Source organism: Ammospiza nelsoni, chromosome 26, assembly GCF_027579445.1.
Source record: "Ammospiza nelsoni isolate bAmmNel1 chromosome 26, bAmmNel1.pri, whole genome shotgun sequence".
NCBI classification, from domain to species: domain Eukaryota; kingdom Metazoa; phylum Chordata; class Aves; order Passeriformes; family Passerellidae; genus Ammospiza; species Ammospiza nelsoni.
Window position 1 is genome coordinate 2,962,828 of NC_080658.1, and position 21,862 is coordinate 2,984,689.

At 54.4% G+C, this 21,862-nt stretch overlaps 2 protein-coding genes across 4 annotated transcripts in view; one reads left to right on the plus strand and one right to left on the minus strand.

Moving 5' to 3' along the window:
- The first annotated feature begins 69 nt into the window (after nucleotides 1-69).
- NKIRAS2 (NFKB inhibitor interacting Ras like 2) lies at nucleotides 70-2,129 on the plus strand. Of its 3 annotated transcripts, XM_059489292.1 has the most exons (4): nucleotides 132-225; nucleotides 366-443; nucleotides 541-607; nucleotides 974-2,129. In XM_059489292.1, the coding sequence occupies exons 1-4, from the start codon at nucleotides 132-134 to the stop codon at nucleotides 1,068-1,070; spliced, it is 336 nt and encodes a 111-aa protein (XP_059345275.1). In that variant the 3' UTR covers nucleotides 1,071-2,129. The 3 variants fall into 3 exon arrangements, with proteins under 3 accessions (XP_059345273.1, XP_059345274.1, XP_059345275.1); XM_059489290.1 differs by having other exon boundaries at nucleotides 70-225; nucleotides 366-607; XM_059489291.1 differs by having other exon boundaries at nucleotides 106-221; nucleotides 366-607.
- A 2,697-nt stretch (nucleotides 2,130-4,826) lies between these two features.
- Nucleotides 4,827-21,862, minus strand: part of ZNF385C (zinc finger protein 385C) — a 70,380-nt gene continuing 53,344 nt past the window's right edge. The window contains 7 exon segments of the mRNA XM_059489025.1: nucleotides 4,827-5,051; nucleotides 5,690-5,803; nucleotides 5,951-6,138; nucleotides 7,463-7,792; nucleotides 8,174-8,345; nucleotides 10,854-10,964; nucleotides 18,012-18,154. Coding sequence (XP_059345008.1) covers nucleotides 4,827-5,051; nucleotides 5,690-5,803; nucleotides 5,951-6,138; nucleotides 7,463-7,792; nucleotides 8,174-8,345; nucleotides 10,854-10,964; nucleotides 18,012-18,154 — 1,283 coding nt within the window.

A 21,862-nucleotide genomic window follows, 5' to 3' on the forward strand; every position in this document is an offset into this window, starting at 1 on the left:
GACCACGCCCCTCCCGGCGCAGGGCAGGGCCGCTCTTGCGGTCCGCCCGCCCGCAGGGGGGCGCTGTGGTGCCGCCGGTGTCCCCCGCCGCCGCCGGTGAGGCTCGCCCGCGGCCGCCGCGGTGAGGCGGGATGGGCAAGAGCTGCAAGGTGGTGGTGTGCGGGCAGGCCTCGGTGGGCAAAACCTCCATCCTGGAGCAGCTGCTCTACGGGAACCATGTGGTCGGTGAGTGTGGCGGCTCCCCCGGGTGTAGCGGGCCCTGGGCAGTGCCGGCTCTGGGGTGTCCATGTCACCCCCACACGCACCGGCCGCGCTGTGCCCGGGCCCCGGCACCGTTCCCACATGTCCCCCGCCACCCCCGGCAGGCTCGGAGATGATCGAGACGCAGGAGGACATTTACGTGGGCTCCATCGAGACCGACCGCGGCGTGAGGGAGCAGGTGCGCTTCTACGACACTCGGGGGCTGCGCGACGGGCTGGAGCTGCCCAAGCACTGCTTCTCCTGCACCGACGGCTACGTGCTGGTCTACAGCACCGACAGCAAGGAGTCCTTCAAGCGTGTCGAGCTGCTCAAGAAGGAGATCGACAAGTCCAAGGACAAGAAGGAGGTGAGTCCACTCAAGAAGGAGGTGAGTCCCCACGGGAGAGTGGGATCTGCTCCCCTGGGGCAGGTTGTCACCTTTGGTTTCACAAGATACTGATGGGTCCCTGATGTGTGAGACTCCCAGCAGTAACAGGCTGTCTCCTGGGATGCTCTCTGAGCATACAGGTGCTCAAAGGCTCCTTCTGCTTTGGGGCTGGTTTGGAACACACAGACCCCAGCAGGAGGGGAAGGGAGCACTGAAATCATTGGGTTTCAAAAGGCCTTGACATGGAATCAGTGGCAGAGCCAGGCCCACCACTGAGGGCAGAGCCAGCCGGCCCTGCAGCTCCGTGCTTGGTCGTCAGGGGCCCTTCTCACCCTTTTGGAACAGGTCACCATTGTGGTTTTGGGCAACAAGTGTGACCTGCAGGAGCAGCGGCGGGTGGACCACGATGCAGCCCAGCACTGGGCCAAGGGCGAGAAGGTGAAGCTGTGGGAGGTGTCCGTGGCTGACCGGCGCACACTGATCGAGCCCTTCATCTACCTGGCCAGCAAGATGACCCAGCCACAGAGCAAGTCTGCCTTTCCCCTGAGCCGCAAGAACAAGGGCAGTGGGTCCATGGATGGATGAGCCTGCTTCCCCTCCCCTTCCATTGCCACCTCCTCTTCCTCACTTTCCTGCTTCCCTCGCACACACCTCCTGCTGAGTCCTGCCTGGTGCCACGGAGCCTGTGGGAAGCAGGTGGCCAGGAGGAACAGTCATCCCAGGGCTAGGGATGATGGTGGACAAGAGAGGCAGTGGGACAGGAGCCACTGCTCTCCCTGCCCAGCCCCTGCTGCTGTCAGAGGTGCTACAGGAAGGTCAGGACTCACTCAGTGACCCCCTCTGCTCTGAGGTGCAGGCTGGGAGAGTGAAACAGAGGCACAGCACAGGCTGGCTGGAGTGTGGGCATCAGCTCCAACATCTGGAGGGAGCAACTCCCTCTTTTTCTATTTCCTGATAACATGTGGGCAGGGCCTGTTTGCTGGCCCTGCCTCCAGCCAAGCAGCTCTCCTTGCCCTGCCCCAGCTGGCTCTGTGCTGCTCCCTGGCAGTGTCCACTGCTCCTTTATGCACTGGAACATCCAGACATGCTGCCCCAGGGAATGCCTAGAGCAAGGCAGGTGCTGTTCCTGAGGGCAGGGTGCCCAAATGCACCATTCCAGCCCTCCTCTTCCTGAGTGCAGCCTCAGCCATGAGCTTGGAGGAGATGGGGTTGTGCTTCACCTGCATACCTCGATCCTTGGAGCAGCTGGGACTGTACCTACCCTGCACAGCCCAGATATTTTGGGCTATGGCAGCTCTCACTGCCCACCTGTCACAATGCTGCCTCTTCTCAGAACCACCAAAAAACAAGGCACAGGTGTCCCAGCCCTACCCAGCAACACTTGTTCCCTTCAGGTAGTCTGGATGTAGGAAAAGAACTGATTAAAAGCTCCAGTGTGTTTATACTTGTTCCTTTTATTTACCGAGTAACACAATAAAGCGATGAGATTCGGTTATCAAAATATTTTCCTTTTTTTTTTTTCCCAACAGTTATAGTACATCAAAAAAATATACAATGAACATTACAGGAGGGTACTGGCCAAGTCCCTAGAGTCTGGATATTCCATTTTGGGTTTGGTTTGTTTTGTTTTTCTGGTGTTTTGAATCAAATTTCACATCACTCCAAGGTTATTTACAGAGGGGCACACGTTACCGAGCGCTATGGACTATCCCTACTCCTAGTACAGCATGTGCTAAGTCAAAGGCAGTAAATGCTTTGGAGAGCAGGAGGGGATTTGGGGGGATGCCATAACGGGGGGTTCTTATGCAGCTCGTTGCAGTAATTATTGTCGCTAGAAGGAATGGCTTTCACAGGGTTAAAGTGCCAAGAACAGGAGTGCGCCAGGACTCCACTGGTGAAGGGCAAGGAGCAGCCATGGCTCCAGCACAGGCTTTTTGGGACAATGGAGGGGAACAGGCCCACTGGTGCCACGTGGCTCTGCAAGCTGCAGCCCAGCTGCTCCAGGCTCCCTGAGCTTCTGAGGGGCTGGGCACAGCACCAGGGGCTCATGGCACAGGAGGGGACCCATGGTCCTGCTGCGGTAGCTGGACTGGGGGTGACCCCAAGGGCCTGGGAAGGGCACAGTGACACGGGCAGGGGTGGCTGGGGACGTGCCAGCCATGGGCTGCTTGGCACTGGGGAACAGGGACAGCATCTCTCCTGTCCCCTGGGGCCCCACCAGCACAGGCTCCTGTCCCCTGGGGTGTGGGACCATCTGTGTCCCTCTGTGTCCCCTGGGCTGTGGGACCATCTCCCTATCCCTGGCAAAGCCATTTCTGTTGGGAGCCTTGTTTCCCTCACGCATCCCACACTGCTGCAAGACCTTTCCATTGTCTCCACACACAGCTGCTCACTCCTCTCCTGGTGCCCTCTCCCCACTCTCCTCCTTCCCTGGGGAAGGGGTGCTCTGAGCAGGTGAATTCACACCCAGGGGCTCCCTCACTCTCCCGTCCCCGTGGCAGGAGCGCAGTGGTGGCTCCACGATTGGTGCTGCCCACAGAGCCTGCAGGTGTGAGCTCCTTCCTGCAGCTTTCCTGCCCTTGCCAAGGCTCCAGCCCTGGGAAGCAGATATGTTTCAGCCATCTGAGTCACCCTTTGGCCCCTTCCTGAGCATCGGTGGAGCACGCTGGGCAAAATCCTTCTGAAATCCAGGCGCTGCTTGTGGCCAAGACGTCAGATATGTGTGCTTGTGCGTGTGGATTCCCAGGTGCACTCACCAAGCCGCCTCTTCCCGAGGGCTGGGAGGGAATGGGAGTCGCAGCAGAGGTCTGAGCCAGCACAGGGGATGGGACAGAGCTCAGTGTCATGTTGGTTCTTCTGCTGCCACCACTGCTCCAGCTGCAGCACCAAAGGGAATCGCAGGCGGCCAATGCGATTGGGGTGAGCTGCCCCCTGGATTGCATAGATCAGGGTGGGGTGTTCCTCCAGAGAAAGGTCCATTTGGGATGCAACTCTCTCTATGTACAGCAGCGTGCTGGGCACCCAGAGCGCCGCGGGGACAGTCCCAGACAGGTCATGCTTGGGCTGTCTGAGCACAGTGAAATGCAGGGCTATGGCCTCAGGGTCCCTCCAGAGCCTGGCACTCTGCAGGCTGTGGGTGCACCTGCCCCCTGATTGTCCAGGCTGCTGAGGACACCTTTGATTTTGGGGATCATCAGTAACTTCCTGGAAGCTCCTAACTGGGATGGGATTGGAGGGCTGTGCACGGCAGGTGAGCAGCAGCGTTGCCTTTCACTGGAGAACTGAAAGTGCTTTAGGGACATTCACTCAGCCTCACAGCATCTCCCGGGAGGTAGGGGCAGGGCTGTCCCCACGCAGGGACAGAGACAAGGACGGGTGCCAAGCACAGGGACACCTCCTTGGGGAGCCAGCACTGGCACTCCCGGCCTTGCTGGGCATGAGTGGGGCCCAGCTTGGCCACATGCCCATCGTGTGCTTCTGGGGCCAGGGCAGGGCCCGTGTGCTTTGGAGGGAGGAGGCGCCGGCCCTGGGGTCAGCTATTGCTCTCGGAGTGAGGATATGGTCAGTGTGGCCGTGCCTGCCACCACGGGGGCTCTTTGGCTGGTGGGACACAGGGAGTTGGGACAGGGGGCTGGTGGGTGGCACAGAAACCCCCTGCCAGCACAGGCAGGTGCAGGGCTGGCAAGGGCACAGCCAGCCCAGGCTGAGAGAGAAACTGCCAGCTTCCCACTTGTGCTGGGGTTGTTTCTCCCAGGAAGAGCTGGGCTGAGATTCCCCTCACACTTCCCTTCCCACTGGGCTGGCAGGGAGCAGAGGGATGTTCCTTCTCCCAGGGACCAGCCAGCTCCTCTCCTTCCAGTCTGGAAACTGGGAGGGCCATGAAGAAGCAGCCAGCAGGCCAAGGACAGGCAGGCTGTGGCCATGAGATGGTCCTGCTGATTTGGACACTGTCCTCTTCTGTGCACTGCCTGGGCTCATCTGCTGAGCAGGGGCCGGCACAGGCTGGGGGAGCAGTGGGGATGCGCGGGGGGCTGGCCAGGCTCTATCAGGGCACCTCTCTCCAGTGGGAGCCCTCTCCAAGCAAAGGAGAAGCCGGGGTTGATGTCTACCACTACGTTTTCCCACCAGCCAGGAGAGCAGGTGCGAGGAGCGCTGTCCCCAGCCCAGCCCGGTGCACAGACCCCTGCCGGCTCACACTCTAGTAGGGCGCAAAGACGATGGGACCCGGCGTGGGGCGGACGTGAGCCGGCGGCGTTCGGAACAGGGCTGGTCCGAGGATCGGCGCTTGGAACAGCGTGGTGGCAGCCGCCGGTCGCAGGGCCAGGGGTCCGGGCATGGCGCACACGGCAGCGGCGGTCAGCGGGCTCGGCAGGAAACGCGTGGCCAAGGTTTTGGTGAGGTGCTTCTGCAAAGCCAGCTTGGACTGCAGGGAGGGAGGGGGAGACACCGTGAGGTGGAGGGATCACAAGGGAATGCTGCTGGCAAAGCACTCCCAAGTTATCCAGGAATATTCAAAACGCACCACCACAGCTCACCCTCCTTGAGGGGAGAAGCTGAGCTGCGGGGATGTGTTGCAGATATCTTTAATGGGAAATCCTTTCTTTAGAATTTTTCCTCCTGAGAAGCTGAGAGGCCTCAGGAACAAAATGGAAACATTGATTATCTGCTGCTGTGGGATGCAACAGGTAGATCATTGATTAGCCCATGTTAGATGTTTGTAATTAATGGCCAATCACAGCCCAGCTGGCTCCGACAGATTGCCGAGTCACAAGCCTTTGTTATCATTCCTTCCTCTTCTATTCTTAGCTAGCCTTCTGATGAAATCCTTTCTTCTATTCTTTTAGTATAGTTTCAATGTAATATATATCATAAAATAATAAATCAAGCCTTCTGAAACATGTAGTCAGATCCTCGTCTCTTCCCTCCTCCAAGAACCCCTGTGAACATGGTCACAGTGAGGGAAGTCGAGGTTTAAGAGAAGCAGCTCCCGTAACTCACTGAAAGGATGGCTGTGAGTGAGGCTCTGTGAGCAAACCAAGTGCTGTGCAGGGAGACAGGTACCTTGAGAATACTCACTGCGAGGGCAGCATTCTTCTGCAGCTTGTTGTAGGGGCTGTACTTGGGCTTGGGTGGCTTCCCTGCCAGCCTGTCTTTGTGCCTCCGGCTGCTCATGTGCTGGGGAGGAAAACAGCAGGATCACTGGGAGCCAGGACAGCCAGGGCACCGTGTGGCTCGGGTGTGTGGGGACACCAGGCACCCACAGATACCCTGAGTCCCTCCACACCCACACCCGGTGCCCAGGCTCTCCCAGGGCATCGTCACCTGCTTGAGCTGGGTCTCGGAGTTGACGTAGATCTCGCACACTTGGCAGTGGAAGGCCTTGTTCTGGATGTTGATGCTGCCCTTGTTCCCGATGCGCTTGGACTTGTGCCCTGCCCGGGAGAGCAGCTTGCCCCGGCCTCGCCGCAGCTGGGCGCCGTGACCTTCCAGCATGGACTTGTGCTTGGCGCCTGCCAGGAGGGGACACTCAGCGAGCCAGCCCCGTGCCAGTGCCCCAGCAGCAGGAGCATGGGATACCCAGCAGGAACAGTGCCCTCCAACAGCACCAACCCGTGCCCAGCAGCACTTGCAGGCAGAGGGCACACAGAGCTGTGGAACCCAGACTTTCACCATTGCTGCACAACCCACTGCCAAACCCTGCCAAACTGCACGTCGCAGGCAGAGCAGGGATGCTCATGTTCCCAGAGACCCCCCCTGCACGAGGCAGCTTTGGAGAAGCTGCTCTTTGCTATTTCCAGCGCGTGCTGGAGCCTGTCGCCTGTCCCCGGGCGTTAGCACAGTCTGCAGCATCTGAGCCGTGCCCAAGGTCACAGCAGAGCCAGGAATAGCTCAGCAGGGTCACAGCAGGTGGGGAAGGAGGAACCCAAGATCCCTGCACACCTGGGGACAGGGTGCTCTGTCCTGTCCCTGACGAGGGTGCATGGGGAGCAAGTAATTTAAGCCCCTGCTAATTCATTCTGTTTATTAAGGAGCTGTGTGACAGCCACAGAGCAGCGCCAGCCTGCAAATGTTTGTTTGCTTGTTTGTTTATTTGTTTTTTCTTTTTCCCCCAAATCAGCTCCTGAATTTGTAACTGGAGCTGACAAAAGCAAAAGGACACGTCTGCAGCTAAGCCACAGCAGTGTCCTGAGCCAACCCTGCCCATGGCAGCTGCAGTGGGGTGGCAGGAATTGCTCCCCAGTATTTAAAAGGGGCTTCCATTTAAATTTGGGGTGCCCAGCTTAAGCATCCTCTAGAGAAAGAGGTGAGCCAGGAGCTGGAACTGCCCACAAACCCCACTGGGGACCCCAGTACCATGGCTGGCACCACCCTGGGGGACCCTCAGCAGCTCCCACAGATGCCCACCCCAAAGGGTTGCCCCACACAGCCCAGGAGTCATTTTGGGCTATGGGTTCCACAGCTCATTGCATTCCCAGGGGTCTTCTCCACAAGCCCAAACCACCAGGCTGCTTTGGGAAGTATTATTCCATGTTTGGAAGAAGCCCTGGCTATCAGCTTCAAGCTAAATGGAAAATAAAGTAGCCTCAATCACTTGATTAAAAGTCCTTAATTGAGACGTGAACAATAAGAGTGTTTGACCTGATGAAAATTCACCCTAGAAGGTGAAGCCCTGGTAAAGCCCTATGACTTATCTATGCAGGTCATTTTAATGAATGTTTTTTAATTACAGCAACACTCATTAATGCTTGCTACTTCATTGCAAGGCTGCTTGAGCCCCAATAAAGTGGCAGGGGCCCATCCCCCTGTCCCCCTGCCCCCCAAAAATGCCCTTACCAGTGTTGTGAGCCTCCAGCTGGGACAGGGAGTTGACGGTCACCTTGCAGGTGGGACAGTACAGGTGCTGTTTGCTCTTTTTCCCCTCTTTCTCGCTCTCAGGGGCCGAGCTGACGCTGCTGCCTGACTCAGCTGCCTGTGCCTCGGCTGCCTGGGCTGATGAGGAGGCCACGCTGGTGGCATCTGAGGTGCCCTCTGACAGCTCGGAGGCTGGTGGGGAGCCCAGAGGGGCGACACTGCCTGGCAGCTCCACTGGTGACTCCTCAGTGCTGGGCACCAGTGCCAGGCTGCTGCCCTCGCCCTCCGACTCCTGTGGGCTACTGGCATCAGCTGGTGGGACAAAAAGGAAAGGGGGAAAGAGGAAAAGAGAAAGAAATGGGCACAAAGAGAAAGTTCTCTGTGCCTGAACAGGTTTTCTGGATTTCAGGGAGCTCCCCCATCTTTCCCAAGATCATTCCAGAGGTCTGCATGCATCCCCAGGTCTCATTACAGCTGTTATCTCCAGTGCATGCAAGCGGGGCTCAGCACCAAACCCTGGTGCTGCCACAGCTTTCACCAGCCCATCCCTGCATATGCAGAGCCCTGGGGGTGTGTGGGACAGGGCTCACTCCCAGAGACACCAAACCACAGGGAAAACACCCCCTGTTCCCTGCAGGAGCTCACTTGACACCTCTGCCACCCCAACCCCAGCCTCCTCAGCCCCTCCTGTACCTGTGCTGCCCAGCTCCCCACTGCCCACGGGGCTGGGGGCCAGCTCAGCTGTGTTGTCCTGGCCAGGGGTCCCCGCTGCAGCCCCCACCACCTTCTGCTTGTTCTTCATGGCCTCGATGGCCTTCAGCCTCCGCGCGTGCTTGTGGCCCTTGTAGTGGGCTTCAGCCTGGTTCTGGGGGCAGAGAGGGATGGCTGTGACAGACAGACACACGGACATGGGCAGGGGAAGGGCTCAGAGGCAGGAGTGGCGGCTCAGGTAGGTTTCTGGTGCAGCCACCTCACCTGGTGCCACCCAACCCCAGGGTAGGAGCACTGCAAAGGGGGTTGGCAGTGGGGTGTAGAACAGAGAGGGGTGTTGGCAGTGGGGTGTAGCACAGAGGGGTGTTAGGAATGAGGTGTAGCACAGAGGAGGTGATGGGAATAAGGTGTAGCACAGAGGGATTTTGGGAGTGTGGGGTGTAGCACAGTGAGGTTTTGGCACTGGGGTGTAGCACAGAGGGGTTTTGGCAGTGGGGCGTAGCACAAAGGAATTTTTACAGTGGGGTGTAGCACAGAGAAGGGTGTTGGGAATGAGGTGTAGCACAGGGGTGCGTTGGGAGTGAGGTGGAGCAAAAAGGGGTTTTGTTTAGGCAGTGGGGTGTAGCAGATAGGAGGTGTTGGGAGTGGGGTATAGCACAGAGGGATTTTAGCACTGGGGTGTAGCACAAAGGGGTGTTGGCAGTGGGATGTAGTACAGAGGGGTTTGTAGCAGTGGGTTGTAGCAGACAGGGGTTTTGGCAGTGGGGTGTAGCACAGAAGAGGTAATGGGAATAAGGTGTAGCACAAAGGGGTGTTTTGGGAGTGGGGTGTAGCACACAAGAGTTTTAGTAGTGAGGTGTAGCATAGAGGGGTTTTTTGGCACTGGGGTGTAGCACAGAGGGGTTTTGGGAGTGGGCTGCAGCACAGAGGAAATGTTGGGACTGAGGTATAGCACCTCAGAGAGGTTTTTGGCACTGGGGTGTAGCACAGAGGGGTTTTTTTGGCAGTGAGGTGTAGCACACAAGGGTTTAAGCACTGGGGTGTAGCACAGAGGCGTTTTAGCAGTGGGGTGTAGCACAGAGAGGGGGTATTGACACTGGGCTGTAGCACAGAGGGTTTTTAGCACTAGGATGTAGCACAGAGTCCTTTCCCTCCTCTCCCCAGCCTCCTCTGACACCAAGATATTGAGGCCAAGGTATCACTCTCTAAGATATCAGCACATTGCTTGCTTGAGAGATAAGGACCCTGCTCTGATTAAATGCATCAAGTCACTCCTAAAAGCAGCTTTCAGGCAGAATTTATGACTCCAGAAACCTACAATGAATTGTTGCTGTAAAAATGAAATAAAGAGGTTTTTTGGTGGGGAGGACACATCACCCAGTGTATCCTAAGGGTGTCCAACACATGGTTCATGTCCCCAGCTCCTCTCTCTCAGTGAGCACAGGATAATGAAGTGTGACTCTGATGGATTTGTGTCTGCACCAAACTGATAAAAATGGCCGCAAAAATAATTCTCCTGAACACTGATGTCCTCCCAGCAGGGACAATGGTGCATTGTCCCCCCCAAAACAACCCCGTTTTGGCAATTTATGGAGTGGAACCCCAGTCTGAATCAGACACTGTACCCCTGAGTGGGACAGATTAATTTGCACAGCATTCCTGGGGGCCAGCTGAGGATTCCTGGGCTCAGCAGGGGGAAGCATCCCATCCCACCCCATCCCTCCCCTTCCCTCCCCCTGTGGCTTCCCAAGGGCTGGGAACGGGGCTGGTACGTGGGAAAGCAAAGGGCGAGTCCAAGCATTGGTGCCTCATTAGCAAAGACAATAAACTGCCCCTGGAAAACAGGGCTGGGTGCAGCCAAAGTAGGTCACAGGCTCCATGCTGGAACACTGTGAGGGCTGTGAGGGTCTGGGCCAGCCAGGGGGACCTGCAGGGACATGGGCAGAGCAGGAATGGGGGCATGGGAGCACATTGTGGGACTGACCCTCCTGGCACAGCACCTCTAGCTGGGAAGCGGCCTGGAACAGGGAAGCAATGAAGGGAGCAATGCTTGTCCTGAGCTGCTTGGCTGTGGAGTGGAATCATGAAGCACAGAACCAGGGATTTTTGCTGTCAGAGCAGCAGCAGCAGCCCCAGGCATTGCAGATCCAGCATGGCCAGGCTGGGTTGGCTCCTCTGCAGGCAGGAGCAGCTCCAGGAGCCCAGATGGGAACCAAGCACTGCAGATCCAGTGGATGGGACTGACCAGGGGATGGGTGAGAGTGACCCAGGAATGGATGAGAGTGACCCAGGGATGGATGGGACTGACCCAGGGATGGGTGAGACTGACCAGGGATGGATGAAAGTGACCCAGGGATGGATGAGAGTGACCCAGGGGATGGGTGAGAGTGACCCAGGGATGGATGGGACTGACCCAGGGATGGATGAGAGTGACCCAGGGCACAGATCAGACTGACCCAGGGATGGATCAGACTGACCCAGGGATGGATGGGACAGACCCAGAAATGGGTGAGAGCGACCCAGGGATGGATGAGAGTGACCCAGGGGATGGATAGGACTGACCCAGGGGATGGATGACCCTGACCCATTTTTGGGGACACCCCTGGCAGGGGCTGGCCCCGTGTCCCCCCTCACCCCCAGCCCCAGGTGTGGCCCCACTCACAGCAGAGTTGAAGCGCAGGTGGCAGATGTTGCAGGAGATGAATTGCTTCTTCTTGAGCGGGGCGGGCACGCCGAAGGTGTGGCTGATCACTGCCTTCTGCACCGGGTCCATCTGCAAGGGCAGCCAGGGAGGGAGGCAGGGCTGCTGTGTGTCCTCCTTGGAACCCAGGACATCCCTCTGGCTGCCCTGGAGGACTCCAGACCCTACCCAGGGGGCTCAGAGACCCTGGCACAGAGCCCAAGACCCTGTACCTTTGATTGTGACCCATGGAAAAACAATTACCAACCTTTATATGAAGAATTACAAGTCAAAAGTGTTTAAGTAGAATGATAGTGAATTTATCAAAGGGTGAAAAAATAGGTTTTTTTGGGTTTTTAGAATGGGGGTTCAGGAGGCAAGATGGAGGAATCTGGGTGTGTCCAGACTTTCTCCTTCTTCTTCTTCTTGGCCTCCATCTTCTGGGTGATGTTGGCACTTTTGGATTGGTTTAGAGTAGAAGCTCACTGTTTAACATAGGTAATAGGTATTGGGAAGTTATGGTAAATATTGTACATGTAGTTTTTAGTATAAAAAGATAACACCAGTGTGCCTCAACCCAACCTGCCAGAGAGACCTCAGTGGGTCAGAGAAAGAATTTTATAGATAAGAAACAATAAACAACCTTGAGAATGAGAACTGAAGAATTCTGACTCCTTCTTCAATGACCAGGCTGGGAAAAGAGACTTTCTGACACATCTAGGGGTCACTGTGACCATCAGAGATTCTGGGGTGTCCTGATGGCTGCCCCAATGTGGCACCATGACCTGGTGACCCCCAGGCCTGTCACACTCCCAAGGAGCCACTGCCAAGGCCACAGAGCTCACAGAGCTGCAAGGGGCAGGGGATGCATCTGCTGAGGGGATGCAGCCATGGAGGCTCCCCTGCACAGGGCAAGGTGCTGTGGGAACACTGGCTCCTGTCCTGCTCAAACCAGGCCTGGATCCAACAAATCCACCAGGCCTGGATCCATCAAATCCACCAGGCCTGGATCCATCAAATCCACCAGGCCTGGGTCCATCAAATCCACCAGGCCTGGATCCATCAAATCCACCAGGCCTGGATCCATCAAATCCACCAGGCTTGAATCCATCAAATCCACCAGGCCTGGATCCATCAAATCCACCATGACTGGATCCAACAAATCCACCAGGCCTGAATCCATCAAATCCACCAGGCCTGGATCCATCAAATCCACCATGACTGGATCCAACAAATCCACCAGGCCTGGATCCATCAAATCCACCAGGCCTGGATCCAACAAATCCACCAGGCCTGGATCCATCAAATCCACCAGGCCTGGATCCATCAAATCCACCAGGCCTGGGTCCATCAAATCCACCAGGCCTGGATCCATCAAATCCACCAGGCCTGGATCCATCAAATCCACCATGCCTGGATCCAACAAATCCACCAGGCCTGGATCCATCAAATCCACCATGCCTGGATCCATCAAATCCACCAGGCCTGGATGCAACAAATCCACCATGCCTGGATCCAACAAATCCACCAGGCCTGAATCCATCAAATCCACCAGGCCTGGATCCATCAAATCCACCATGCCTGGATCCAACAAATCCACCAGGTCTGAATGTTGGCTGGGGTCTGGCAGAAGGGATGAGGCCCCATCTGCACCAGTGTGTGCCCAAGTCCCCTCTCCCCCCACACAGACATTTGTGCCACAGATGACAAATTACCAGTTTCTGTTTGAACCTCACTGGCTACTCTTACCCTCAACAGGAGCAGAAACCACCAAAATGGGGGACAGAGGTGGCCAAAACAAGAATGTGGCCGTTCATTCTCCATGTGCTCCTCACCAGAGAGTTGGGATGTCCCCATGCAGTGCCAAAGGCATGAGCAGGGACATGTGTGCCAGCCCACTGAGAGCCCACAGGGGTGGCAGGGCACGAGGGACACCCAAGATAGAGTGACACCCAAGATACAGGAGGGACACCCAAGATACAGGAGGGACACCCAAGATACAGAGCCTGCAAAAGCCCCTCTGGGCTGCCCCACTGCTCCCCAGATGTGCTTTCCACCCTCTCAAACCCAGCAATGACAACTCAGTCACCAGGCTGGGCACACACAGAACCCCTCAGTGCCCTGCCAGGAGTCTGTCTGTCCTCCAGCCTGGCCAGGGCTGTGGTGGGGCCAAGCCTGTGGCCAGTGCCAGCCCCCAGCCTGTCTGTCTCACCCCAGGGCTCGGCCTCATTCCACAGCCCAAGCACCAAACTGCTTCCAAAAGCCATAATTGTTTTTAACAAAATGCATTTATTAAGGAAGAAAACATAAGAATAAGCTCTTTGTCTGTGCGTGGCTCCAATCTATAATGCAAGTATTGTTCCCTAGCCTGTGGCATAGGGAGATTATCTTATCTGAGCCCTGCTGTCAGGAGAGCCAGGGGTTTTCAGTGATCATATTTCTCTGCAAAGCTATTTCACTGCCCAGACAGGTGCATCAGTCTTCGAGGCACATGCCTGGACAACAGCACCATTATCAAGACCCCAAATTCCTTTCCAGGAGTGAGCAGAATGGTAAGAGCAGGTGATTAATGAAGTGCCTGTTTGCTGTGAGATTTTACTCACTTATCTGGCATATAAATGAAGAGGCATTTGGGGTTCAGCAGAGACCTGGGGGAAGCTGCAGATGGCCAAGGTGCTGCTCCATGCCTGACAGCAAACATTGCAACGTGCTGCTGGCAGCACCCCCATGCTGCTGGGATGCTGGGCCTGGACTTATTTTCCAGAGAAACACCAACTTTTCTATTCAGAAAAGAAAAATGGCTCCAATCTTCCCATCAGTTCCAGCTGGTTGTACCCACCAAGCCCTGGCAGCTCCCATGGGCTCATCCACACCCTGAGCAGGGTGGGGATCACAGGAGGATGCAGAGGAAAGGGAGATGCTGGCACAAGGACACAAATGAGGCCAGGGACTCTCTTGGTGTCATCCCAAACCAGTGAAGCCAGTGGGACACATCTGAGCCACATCTGAACAGCCCCAGCACAGGGTCTCCTCATCCTCCTCATCCAAGACCCCAAATTCCTTTCCAAGAGTGAGCAGAATGGCAAGAGCAGGTGATTAACGAAGTGCCTGTTTGCCATGAGATTTTACTCACTTTTCTGGCATATAAATGAAGAGGCATTTGAGCCTCAACTACACAGTGGTGGTGGTGGTGGTGCTAAACAGCCCCAGCACAGGGACTCCTCATCCTCCTGGGGTTATGCCAGGGTGGTGGCACCAACCCGAATCTTTCTTGTGCTTGTGCCAAGTCCACCCCGTGGCACAGCAAGGAGCTGTGTCCACCAGAGCACCTGCAACAGGCACAGACACACACCAGGGGCTGGGCTGGCCAGAACACTCATTTCTGCTCCTGCTGTCCCAAAGTGAACACCAGCTCTGCCTCAAGCTGCCCATGGGAGCACTCATGGTCCCAGGGACTTTACCAGAAGCCCAGCCCAGCTCCAGCCCACACCAAGCACACCTGAGAGCCCTCGTGCTTCTCCCCAAACCCAAACACAAACACCCCTCTGTCCCTCCCTGCCACAGCTCTCCCAGACATGCAAAAGCCCCCCCAGCTCCTGTGGGGGGCACTTACCAGTGCCTGCAGCCAGGGATTGAGGCTCCTCCTGGCAGTTCCCAAAGGAATGGAGCCAGCAGCAGAGGTGGCTTTGGGCACAGCAGTCTTGGGGAATAAAGATCCCAGCTTTATACTCAATTCCCATTGACTCACATTACTTTATTTATCCCTGGATGTTCCTGCTGATATAAATAGCCACCCCTGTGCTGTGGCCACTGAGGTCAGGGCAGGAATTCACAGGGATGCAGCATCCCCTCAGATCCTGTCTGCTGACTGAGTTTGACCAGGCGCTGCTGGGTCCTGGGGATTTGCAGCATCCCGAGCTGAGGGAAGGAGCAAGGAAAGTGCTGAGAGGGTTTTTTTCCCCCCTGGTTGTTGCTCTAAGTGACAGGAGGCAGCCTGGAAGGGTTTTGTTGGCTCTGGAGTAAAACATCTGCTGGGTTCATGGGAGCCCAGTGACCTGCTGGGAGGGTTCTGCTGGGCAGAGCAAACAGCTCCTGCTCTGCAGGGCGCCTCTGAGCCCTCACTGCACCTCCAGCCATGCAGGGCACGAAAACAGAACCGCCAGATCCTGCTGCAATGTGGCAGCAACCTCAGCAAAGGGCAGACCCTGACTGATCCTTCCATCCCTGTCCCCTCAAGTGGAGCCTGACCAGCCTGGCTTGGGATGTAGGGATGTCCCAGCCCCACATCCTGAGGGATGGAAGCTCTGCTCTGGCTCCTCCAGAGCAGCTCAGGATGCAGGGATGTCCCAGCCCCTCACTCTGAGGGATGGAAGCTCTGCTCTGGCTCCTCAGAGCAGCTCAGGCTGCAGGGATGCTCCTGCCCCTCATCCTGAGGGATGGAAGCTCTGCTCTGGCTCCTCAGAGCAGCTCAGGCTGCAGGGATGCTCCTGCCCCTCATCCTGAGGGATGGAAGCTCTGCTCTGGCTCCTCCAGGGCAGCTCAGGATGCAGGGATGTCCCAGCCCCTCACCCTGAGGGATGGAAGCTCTGCTCTGACTCCTCCAGAGCTTGGAGAGCAGCTCAGACTGCAGGGTTGTCCCAGTTCCTCTTCCTGAGGGATGGAGCCTCTCCTCTGGCACCTCTAGAGCAGCTCAGGCTGCAGGGATGCTCCAGCCCCTCATCCTTTGGGATGAAAGCTCTGCTTGGCTCCTCAGAGCCACCACCCTGGCACACCCTGCACCTCTCCCAGCCTCTTTTGGCCCCATCTCCAGCACAGACACCCCCAAAGTGCAGCTCCTGCCCCTGGGCCATCAGCCAGCAGCACACACCGGGCTCAGCTCCGAGCTCAGAGTGGCTCCAGGTCCCCACACCGTAGGGACAGCCTCCCCTGGCATCTCTCTGTGTGTGTGTGCCCCATCCACGTGGAGCACAGCAGCCATCAGCAGGTTCCAGATTCATTTTCCAAATGAGAGATTTTTTTAAGGCAACAGCCGTGGGTGAGGCAGCGGCAGGTGGGAGCCAAGAGGGGAGGACAGCAGGCGTTGGGTCAAGTTCACTCCTGACTCCAGAGACTAAAAAAAGAGCCCAGACTGAAAGCAGGAGCTATAATGGCATCAAAACCCCTCCTGTCCTGTGTTCCAGCTCATTAGCCCAGGGAGAGGCTGGGCTGGGGCTTCAAAAGAGCATAAAGGACTCAGAGTCCGAATCAATTCAACAGCAACAGGAATCCTGTGCCTGATTTCTGGACTGTCTTTGAGGATCTTGGTGATAATTTGCATCTTCTGAGCACATTTAAGCTCAAAGCCACTCACTAAAGGCGAGTGAGCAGGGAGGGGGCTCAGGAAAATCCCATTTCCAGGCTGATGAGAGAAAACAATGGGCATTGATTGAACCCCAAAACACCAGCATGTAGGAGTGCAGGGGGCTAGGATGGTGGGGGTGGATGGAGAGGAGAGATCTCTGCAGCCAGGTCGTGGAATTTGGGGTTTATTGCAAAGGGTCAAGTGCAGGGCCCTGCTGGGAGCTGCCAGGCACAGCTCAGAGCAGGCTGAGAGAAGAGAGGGGTAGAGAGGATGAGAGGGTGAGAGAGTAAAAGGGTAAGAGAGTAAAAGGGTAAGAGAGCGAGGTTCCTGTTACAATACAATAAATCTTCTGCGTAGAATATTCTAATTCTCACTAACCAATCTAGTCCAATATACAAATCCTATAGCATTTACATACACCCTATAAGAATCATTACATCACCATACTGTGTTACATTTTAAACCCTAAAAACTCCTCTTTGGGCCCCTTCTGCCAAGCTGTAGGGTCTGCTCTGACCCTTGGATCTTCAGCAGACCATACCATTGTTTTCCAGTTGTTCAGTAACTGAGGGATCTCAAAGCTTGCTTTCATTTCAATCTCACTTATGGTTTCCATATTCTCAAAATCTTTTGCCAGACAATCATATTTATAAGGCTTTCCTGTTTCATCTTCCCCACACCAGCACGCAGTGCCTCTGGGGCAGAGATGGGGAGCAGCCCCTGAGTTCTGCCTTACCCAGAGCAGAACCTGCTCCACAACAATTCTGGCAGCACCCAGGGGTGACAGAGACCCCCACGGGGCTGGCACCAGTCTGGGGGAGCAGTGCAGCATGGGGAGAAAACCATTCCCCACCTGATATCTGGTGTATCTTTGGTCACATCCATGTCAGTTTAAGTGTCTAATGGAACATCTCTAAAGATCTGTGTCATTGCCCACCCCAGAATCCCGGGTTGGTGGTCCAAGGTCAGGATTTGGAGCCCAAATGGGGGGTGGGAGCAGCCCCCCAGCACTCTGAGTCCCCCAACATCCACAGCACCAGCCACATTCCTCATCTCTGTAGTACATTCTCTTTCTTTTCTTTTCCTTATTTAATTTTCAACTAATGAACTGCTCTCCAGAGCTACTTTATTACTATTGATTCCAGGGGCAAAATCCAATTGATCTTGGTTAAAATGAACCATGTTTTTAATTCTGCTACTGGCTGGGCAGGAATCTCTCTGAGCTAAGGGCAAAGTGGGCATGTTGAACTGGTGTCCAGCAGCCAAAGACCCCAGGAATTAAACCAAAAACTACCTGGTAGGGTTCAAGGAGTGGTGCCAAGCAGAGGATGGACTGCTCTAGGGGAGGAGGGATTGAATGCTCATCCTCCCTGGGTGTCACAGACACATTTTATGAAAAATCCTTTTGTTAGAATTGCTCCTTCTGAGAAGCTGAGAGGCCTCAGGAACAAAATGCAAACAATGCTTATCTGCTGCTGTGGAATGCAACGGGTGCATCTGTGATTAGGCCATGTTGGTTGTTTCTAATTAATGGCCAATCACAGTCCAGCTGTCTTGGACTCTCTGAGAGTCACAAGCTTTTGTTATCATCCCACTTCTTTCCTTGCTAGCCTTCTGATGAAATCTTTTCTTCTATTCTTTTAGTATAGTTTTAATATTATATATATATATATATATATATATATATATATATATATATATATATATAATAAAATAATAAATCAGCCTTCTGAAACATGGAGTCAGATTGTCATTTCTTCCTGGGATCCCTGTGAACACCACCACAGATGGGCACTCACCGTGTTGAAGTTGGGGAAGAGGTTGAGCGGTGATGTCCCGTTGAGCCTGAAGGTCAGGAAGTGCTTGATGTCCAAGGGAGGATGGAGAGGCCGGCCAGGGATGGGCAGTGATGCTAAGAGGGGGCTGCTGTGTCCAGAGGGACCTGGGCAGGCAGAGGGAGAGAGCAGCGTTAGCCCCGGTGATCCCTGCTGGCACAGGAGCACAGAGCACACCAGACATGGCACATGGGGACATCTGCCATGGACCACAGAACCCCCCCAAGGAGAGACCCCAGCCCAGGGTGGCCCTGGGCACCCCTTTGCCTCCAAACTCCAAACTTCCAAACCTTCCAGGCTCCAAACCAGCACCCCATTTCCAGGCTGGACGCTGCCGCCTCCGCATCCCAGCGAGGACACGCGCAGGAGTCCAAAGCCTCAGAAAGTGTCCAAACCTCCCCCAGGGAAGCAGCTCCTCCCCTGGGCTCCCCCAAACCAGCTACACCAGGGCTCCTCACCATGGCTGGTGAGGATTTGGCTGCCAGCAGCAGCCACAGGGCAGAGGCAGAGCTGCCCCCCAGTCCTGCGGCACAGCCGCTGCTCCCCGTCCCCCGCAAACGAACCACGCGCTCCAGCGTGGGATTTAAAAATAGCCCAGAGTTATTAATAATGTTCTGTTTCAACAGAAAACACCCGTGGGACTGAGGGAAGGAGGGAAGGGAGGCCAGGCAGAGGTTTGTCTGCAGCCTGCTCCCCATCCCAGCATCACAGATGATGAGGAAAGGGAAGCATCCCTGCCAGAGGGAGTCCCTGCCCAGCTCTGGGAGGAAGGAGAGGGGAAAGCTAAAATAAAATAAATGAACTAATCAAACACAATAAATAAGAAATTGTTTCAGAATGCTGTGAGCCAGAAGAGCCTACTCACATCCCACATGGCTTCACACCCCTCCAACCCACTCACAGCCCCGTCCCTTTTTTTGCAGCAAGGACAAGGTCAGCGTTCCTCATTCCTTTGGATTTTTTTGAGATTTGGGTTCTTTACCACCTCGAAGCCATCATGGATCCCTTGACAGAGGGATAATGTTGACACAGGGATAAGGCTGTGGGTCCTGCCTTGACACAGGGATAATGTTGACACAGGGATAAGGCTGTGGGTCCTGCCTTACCCACAGCCCCATCTCTTTTCCTGCAGCAAGGACAAGGTCAGCGTTCCTCATTCCTCTGGATTTTTTTGAGGTTTGGGTTCTTTTCCACCTCAAAGGCATCATGAATCCCTTGGCACAGGGATAATGTTGACACAGGGATAAGGCTGTGGGTCCTGCCTTACCTACAGCCCCATCCCCTTTCCTGCAGCAAGGACAAGGTCAATTTTCCTCGTTCCTCTGGATTTTTTTGAGGTTTAGGTTCTTTTCCAACTCGAAGGCATCATGGATCCCTTGGCAAAGCACAACCCCATCCCACCACCCTCCTGGACCTGAGAACATCCTTGTGGGAGGCTGACTGGCCAGCACCCACTCCCACAGCAGAAACTCTCCACCAGCACCCCAATTCCAGCCATGCAGAAGGAGGCTGCTGCTGCTCCTCACTCTGCTCCGCACCCTCCCCACGCCAATCCCGGCTGGTGCAGGATGTGAGCCACACCAGAAACCCAAAGTTCGAGAGGTTCCCTGGGTTTGAGCAGCCAGCGCTCGTCGCCAGCCCCACGGGCACCAACGACCTCTTTCTGGGCGAGCGCACGCGGCGGCTCTGCCGCGGCGCCGGAGCCATCCCTGAGCCAGGCCTGACTCCGGGCAGGAATCAGGGTTTGCTTCATCGGGCGTGCACTGATCGAGTTAATTCCAGAGTCGCCCAGGAGGGAAATCTGCGAAACCACTTCAAAATAAATAAATAACAGCACGGCAGCAGCGAGCAGCGCTGGGTGAGGGGTGCATAATTAACCTTGTGAGGCGTGAAACAGCGTTTCTACATCAAATCATTGGAGATGGATGGGCTGGCGCCAGAGGAGCTGCCCTGGGACCACCCAGCACACACAGCCGGGGCCCCACGAGAGAGCAGCAAAGGGATTTGGGGCTGGATCATGGGGGGTGAAACTCATCACAGCCAGGGTGGTTTCCACTGTCCTTAAAAACATAAAATATAGATATGCACACACACACACACACACACACACAAATAAAAATAATAAAAATTGTAAATATAAATATATAAAAAATTACATTTTATTATAATTATTAAAAATCTATATATGTATATAAATATTAATAAATAAAATTAGCATTATTATATACTATATATTATATATTATATATTATATATTATATATTATATATTATATATTATATATTATATATTATATATAAAATCTATATAGTTTTATATAATTCTTTTTCAAATTATTATTATAAATTATAGAAATATAAATATGCACACATTTTATATTTATATTTTTATTTATATATATAGCTATAATATATATAAAAAGTATACATATATAATGTATATATATAATATACATAAATACATACACATATATTTTTATAGATATAATATATACATACATATATATACACATATATAATGTATATATATAATATACATACATATATATATATATATATATATATATATATATATATATATATAAATAAATATATATATATATACACATATATATCTGGGATGAACAAGAGGTGGGTGACCACCTTATCCCCAAAATCAGTGCCTACAAGAAGGGATGTTGCAGCTCAGCCAATGCTTGGGCTGAAGGTTTCAGTCCCTGGGGAGCAGCTCCTGCACTGGGCAGGCACAGAATGAGCACTGAGGGGGACACAGACTCCAGGATTGGCCACCACCTGCAGCAGATGCTGCCCACCAATGGTACTGAGAAGATATGTTAACCTCTCTGGCACATCCCTGAGCTCAAATTTGTGGGTTAAACACATTTCTGGATAAACCAGGCAGGTAGAGAGAGCTCAGAACCCCCTGTGAGACCCTGCAGATGAGCAGGATTTTTCTGGGGCACCTGTAGGACGCTCTTGGGGCACCTTTCCAAGGTCACAGGGCTATGGCATTGTGGGTCCTGCCTTACCTTTGCTGCAGGGCAGATTCCAGCAGCAGCTGAGGGCAGTATTTTTAGGTATTAATTAGACACTCAATTAAGGAGATTTGCTTTTGGGAGAGTGGCAGGGTCCCAGGTCTGTATAGAATGACACGACCTTAGGCAAGGTGACAGGCACAGCCAGCAGCAGGTGGGTGAACGGGCCCCCAGTGGTTCAGCTCTTTGTCACAGCCCCTGCTCTGTCTCCCCCACCTCCCCACCAATGCTGCTGCTCTGGCACTGCAGATCCTCCTGGGACAGAGCATTCCAAGGGGCTGCTGCAAGGAGAGGAGCACAGGAACCACGTGTTCCTGCCACGAGCACCTGCTGCAGTTTGGGGGGTTGTCTCTGTGCCCACCCAGGTCCACAGGTGCCACCAGACCTGACCAAGAGGTGTCAAAGCCACGATGTCCCTGATGTGGTTCTGTGTGTCCCCTGCTCTGGGCTCAGCCAGAGACACTGGAGCCTGCACATTCTCCACCTGGAGCTCAGCCCAGTTCAAGTGAATTTTGTGGGGATCCCTCAGAATTTAAAGGAATTTTCAGCCCTACATTTAACCAAACTCACCCAAACTGTGTCTGGCTGTCCTCCCCAGCCTGTCCCCCACTCCTTCACCCTGCACAGCCACCGAGCTCAGCCTGCACATTCTCTACCTGGAGCTCAGCCCGGTTCCTGTCCCACAGACAAGTTAATTTTGTAGGGATCCCTCTGAATTTTAAGGAATTTTCAGCCCAAACTCACCCAAACTGTGTCTGGCTGTCCTCCCCAGCCTGTCCCA